The 6,121-nt window shown below is 30.5% G+C and overlaps 2 protein-coding genes across 2 annotated transcripts; both read left to right on the top strand.

The window, feature by feature from the left end:
• Positions 1-393: 393 nt before the first annotated feature.
• LOC108780084 (uncharacterized) lies at positions 394-2,462 on the top strand. Its single transcript, XM_018547672.1, has 6 exons — positions 394-628; positions 700-861; positions 934-1,095; positions 1,168-1,347; positions 1,728-2,318; positions 2,450-2,462. Exons 1-6 carry the CDS (start codon positions 549-551, stop codon positions 2,460-2,462), a joined length of 1,188 nt encoding a protein of 395 aa, XP_018403174.1. The 5' UTR covers positions 394-548.
• A 626-nt stretch (positions 2,463-3,088) lies between these two features.
• On the top strand, positions 3,089-4,644 carry LOC108780083 (uncharacterized). The gene is made up of 3 exons (XM_018547671.1): positions 3,089-3,499; positions 3,674-3,927; positions 4,495-4,644. The coding sequence occupies exons 1-3, from the start codon at positions 3,196-3,198 to the stop codon at positions 4,642-4,644; spliced, it is 708 nt and encodes a 235-aa protein (XP_018403173.1). The 5' UTR covers positions 3,089-3,195.
• The last annotated feature ends 1,477 nt before the right edge of the window (positions 4,645-6,121 follow it).

The raw sequence follows: 6,121 nt of genomic DNA, 5'->3' as shown, positions 1-6,121 counted from the left end.
CAAGTAAAGCAGTTGAATTACAATTACATGTATGTGTCACACGTACGATTGAAAAATACATGTATGTGTCACACGTACGTCTGAACATAACTGAAACGTACCCTTTTCGGGACTCGGTCTCTAGATCTCGGTATCGGCTGCACCAATTTTATTCGGACTGGTCGCAATCGAAAGATACCGATGACATTATATAATAAAAGTGTTTTTAGATTTTTGATTGTGCTTTTAAATTCTGAGTAATTTTAATCTAAAGTTTCAAGATGTGAAAACTCGAGATAAAGCTAGTGGTAGCGTCGTGAATTTGACATCGACATGAACATATACACGCATCAAGTATCATGTCATCATGTCAAACGGTTATATTTTTATTTTATGCACTTGGCGTCGCGACGCTACCGCGTCGCTTGATAACATTACAAAATAAAATCAGTTTTTTTTTTCTAGCAACAGTTTGTAGTCTTCATTTTGATGATGATTGCTTTTATATACAAAACACACAGTCAGCAAAAGAAATACGACGACTGAAAGTAAGTTCTATTCCTACCAAAATGTTAATTCTGGGAAACACAAGAAAAAAAAGGACATGCAATAGTCATGTGAAAATCACAAACAAGAGATTGAAAATACCGTGAGTAAAGCATCTAAGATCCAGTTCTTTATTTATATAAAGTATAATTTTTATTTTTATGTTATTTACAGAGGCGTTCCTTCCTACTCTGATCTCTTGCAATTTAATGAAAGAGAAGGTATTTATGTAAGAAATGAAACACAAGAAGTAAAAGAGACTTCCATAAGAAATGAAAGAGAAGGAGAAGGGATAGAGAAAGAAGCTTGTCCATTAACAGGCGAAAAAGAAGTACCGTGAGTAATAGCACCTAAGATCCAGTTCTTTATTTATATAAAGTATAATTTTTATTTTTATGTTATTTACAGAGGCGTTCCTTCCTACTCTGATCTCTTGCAATTTAATGAAAGAGAAGGTATTTATGTAAGAAATGAAACACAAGAAGTAAAAGAGACTTCCATAAGAAATGAAAGAGAAGGAGAAGGGATAGAGAAAGAAGCTTGTCCATTAACAGGCGAAAAAGAAGTACCGTGAGTAATAGCACCTAAGATCCAGTTCTTTATTTATATAAAGTATAATTTTTATTTTTATGTTATTTACAGAGGCGTTCCTTCCTACTCTGATCTCTTGCAATTTAATGAAAGAGAAGGTATTTGTGTAAGAAATGAAACACAAGAAGTAAAAGAGACTTCCATAAGAAATGAAAGAGAAGGAGAAGGGAAAGAGAAAGAAGCTTGTCCATTATCAAGCGAAAAAGAAAACCATAATTGTGTGATAGAAATGTATGTATGATATGTAAATGCTTGTGTAATTAATATTGAATATTATACTTAGATCGGAATCCATAGTCCATTCTTAAGCCGGTATTCATAGTCAGTTCTTATATTCAAGACCGTCTTAAGTTCAGTCTTGAGGAGTTACGAACCAATCGCCGCTTTAGCATCTTAAGACATTACTTAAGACAGTCTTAAAATAAGAACCGACTCTGAATACCGGCCTCTGATTGGTTCGTGATGTCTTAAGCAATAGCTTAAGAACATTTCTAGTCTTGAGCAACATCTACGGATTTCGCCCTTATTATATTTTGTGTAGTTCATAATATTTTACTTGAAATTTATTCAACGACGACCCTCTTATTGTATATTATACTTAACGTTTTTAGAAACCAAAATGACAATGAGGAAAATGTTTTTTTAAATACATTATTGGAACTATTCATAAAGTCTGAAGAAAAGAATAAGAAATTTTTAAAAGAAAATCGGGAATTATTGAAAATAAATCAGCAACTAAACGAACAAGTACAAACATTACAAACAAGCGTAATACAACATGAGGAAATACAAACAAATTTACGAAAGGAAGCTAACACTGCCATCAATGCTTTATCAAAAATATGTACGCCAGGACAAATAAGACGTTTAACGTCACCGCATAACGTCCGTACAAAATGGTCATCGGAAGATATAGTATCTGCTATAGCTCTGCGATCTTTGAGTCCGAAAGCATATAGATATCTTCGGAATGTGAAAAAGGTTCCTTTACCTTGTGAAACAACATTGTACGATTGGATTGAAGTCTTTATTTTGGCACCTGGTATTTTAAAAGATGTCTTAAAAATAATGGTTGATATAGGAAATGATCTTACCACAGTGGAAAAATTAACAGTCATTACTTTCGATGAAATATATATAAGTAATAAATTGGATTTGGCACGAAAGGAACAAAAAATTTACGGATCGTACAAAACATGCCAGTTCGTAATGGCCAGAGGATTATTCAAAAAGTGGAAACAGCCGATATATTATGATTTTGATAAGTCAATGTCCCGTAAAATTTTATTTCTTATACTGCAACATTTACATCAAATTGGTTATATTGTCGTAGCTATTACATGTGATATGGGTCCTACAAATATGAGATTGTGGAAAAATTTAAATATTGGTATTAATAATCATTGCAACGAAATGAGTACAGAAAAACAATGTTTTATTACACATCCTCAGGACAATTCATTAAAAATATTTTTTTATGCAGACGTTCCTCATTTGCTAAAATTAGCAAGAAACAATTTATTCGATTCGGGATTTTATGTACAAGATAATGTTGTGGATAAAAAATGTTTGGAAGAATTATTAAAACTAAACGCAAATGATTTAAAAATTGCTCATAAAATAAGTAAAAAACACCTTGACGTAAAAGGGTCGCAAAGGCAAAATGTAAAACTGGCAGCTCAAATATTTTTAAATCAAAATGCATCAGCTATTCGATGGTGCGAAAGTAATAATTTTTTACACTCTGTCAACTGGGAACATACCGCAGATATTTTAAAATTATTCAACGATTGGTTCGATTTGTTTAATACTTCATTGAAATATGGTCATCACAATGGATTGCACGCTTACGGGACGAATTTGGACGCTCAAAATGAAATAATCAATAAAATGAATGCATATATTATACAAATTCGGGTTGGAAAAAAGACATGTCTCTTACTGTGCAACAAGTCTTTGCAAGAAATGTTTCTATACATTAAAAATAAGTACTCATCCGAAGAATTTGAGATAAAGTACATACTTACAAGACGATTAAATCAAGATCTACTGGAAAATTTATTTTCATATATAAGAGCAATGGGAGCGGGATACGATCATCCGACACCTGTGGAGTTACGAAACCGTTTAAAATGGTATATATTAGGCAAGCATTCCGGGCATGTTCTTTCGTCAGCTAATATCGAAGAAGATTGCGACTCGTCAATGTTTGTTGATATTGAAAAAGTACGTTCCACTGATGAAACTGTTTCTGATTATCTGTGGAAAGATGAAGATATTTTTGAGGAAGAAATGCTTATAAATTTTCCAACAATAAAAGAAAGATGTATAAATGAAATGAAAGAAATAGAAGAGCATAGTATACGAGAAGAAAGCGGAAAAGGTAAAATAAAAAGTAAAATGGTAAAATGTGTAACTTTTAATATACAATAACATACATCTTATAGTTTTTTATTTTATCAATTTTTTTACAATTGACACAGGTGGGCAATGAGGGTTAACGGAATGTTCCTGTATTACATAACGATTTATTAACACATTTATTTTTTATTTCTAGTGTTAAATTTAAGCACTTATGAGCCCACTCCACAGGAATCGAAATTGATTGATGAATTTGAGCAAGTAATAGTTACTGAAAAGATAGAAAAAAATGCCCTAATATATATCGCTGGATACGTTGCACATAGATTTAGACATCAATTTACTGAGTTAGGAATTCCCACCAAAGATCTTCCTAATCCACCATCTAATGATTGGCTTTGTATGTTTTCACGAGGGAATTGTATCTATCCTTCGGAAAGTTTTAAAGAAGCAGCTTTTATCATGGAAAAAGAATTTAAAAAATTTCATGGAAACTTTTTTAATAAAGGTTTAAAAATATTTGACAGGTTAACAGAAATTGTATGTACAAAAACAAACAATAACTTTACAAAACAAGTTATCGCTTGTTTAGTGCGAACTAGAACATACATCAGGTTAAGGAAAAAAAATAAAGAAATTGAATGTAATAACGCAATAAGAACAAAAAATAGGAAGTTATATAAGATGTGTAATAAAGAAAATGTTAAATATTAAATAATATTAAATGTTAATGTTTAATATTAATGTTTAATATTAAATGTTAAATATTTGTAAAAAAAAACTCCGCACACATATGCACAAATATATTTATATATATGTATATATATATATCTAACTTTATGTTTATTTGTATGATGTTAATTGTTGCCAATCAAATTGTCGGTTCTGGGATATCATGCAATATGAGTATCCGCTAGTTATTTTATTCCAATGATGACACACATCACAAGTTTGAAATTTGATATATTTGCTCACAAATAAGGCATACAAAATTATGTATTAATGTACGCAACTTAGGATGATGTTCATCCTTCAGAGAACGAGAAAATTCTGGCGCCAACAAAAACCGACGCTACCCAATACACCTCAGCGCCAATACAACAGCGCCATACAACAAGCGCCACACTAGATCTTGCTTGGGAAGCTGAACGCAGGGGCGTGCGCTAAAGAGGTGGCAATCGCAAATTCAAAAAACTTAGAATCCCTAACATTATTTGATCATCCTTTTTCATATCGTTCATAACTGCATTCTTTTTTCCAATACTTATTTATTTTTATCAGCTTAAATTTGCATTTAAAATTTTATTATACAACTAATTTTATTTTGTATTGTTTTTAATAACAATAGTTTGTTTAATAACAATAGTAGGCTAGCTCTTTTACAATCCTTGCTTTTAAATATTAAAATTTACATATTTTATATTAGTCATAGAAAATTTCCATTTTCATCTAAAAAACCTGAAAAAGTTAAGATATTAAAATTAATTTTCTGTGGCAACCTTTATCTATACATTATCTGTATCTACACATACTTATACCTATATCTACTTACCTGTACTTACCTACATGTTTCTTCATTTAAATCTATACTTACCTATATTTACCTATATTTAGTTAGCATTTCTTTTTTGTACCATAAATTTTTATTAGCTCTGGAGCTTTGTAGATTATACTCTTTCATATTTTGAAATTTATTTATATTTTTACTACATATTTCCATTAATACTGTTTGAATTCCGCGCTAATTTTGAGGCAAAATTCTTATTGGCTCTTTCTATATTCAGTCGCCATTATGTGCAACGGAACACCTGGTATTCTTACATCATGCGATCGACAAGACGATCGATGATGATGCGCGAGCGCCCCGATAGCAGCGCCTGAACGGGTAGGAACTACAAAAAAAACTAGCGCCGCGAACGCGAGCTCCGCGGACAATGTAAACGCGCGAAATTAAGATTATGATTTATCCAACAGAAGTTAGATAATCCGCAAAGAGAAATTTTAAAACAATTACAAAACACATAATCAAACTTTAAAAGATATATGTTACTAAAACATTTTTTATTGTTGTATACATGTACAAATTATATATCGATTGTTGCATGAATAAAAATAAAAATAAAAGACCCAATAAGTTTCAACCTTTGAAAATTAACCCCAAAAATTTGAACCTTTCTAAATTAAAATGATTATCTAATAATGTAACCTAATAATTTAAACCTTTAATACTTTAAATGATATTATCTAATACAATATATTATCACGAAAAGTAACTGATATATTACTAAATGTGCCAGTTCAAAATGAACATACATTATGTATATTTTCTATGTTAAATATGTACCACGAAAAGTAAATGACAGATTAGTCAAGGTACAAATTCAAAATGAACATACCTAAATATAAGTAAAACAGATTACAATCTGCATATTACAGTTTTCTAGAAAATAACTGCAATGAACATATATAAAGTATATTTTCTATGTTGAATATGAACCACGAAAAGTAACTAATAGATCATTCAAGATGCAAATTCAAAATGAACATACATACATATAAGTAAAACAGATTACAATTTGCATATTACAGTTTTCTAAAAAATTTCTGCAATTTGTTATTCTTAGTGCACAAAATATAAAAGTCG

This window comes from Cyphomyrmex costatus, unplaced genomic scaffold, assembly GCF_001594065.2.
Source record: "Cyphomyrmex costatus isolate MS0001 unplaced genomic scaffold, Ccosl1.0 scaffold67, whole genome shotgun sequence".
Classification (NCBI taxonomy): domain Eukaryota; kingdom Metazoa; phylum Arthropoda; class Insecta; order Hymenoptera; family Formicidae; genus Cyphomyrmex; species Cyphomyrmex costatus.
The sequence above is the reverse complement of the archived record's forward strand: the minus strand, read 5'-3'. Positions and strand labels throughout refer to the sequence as shown.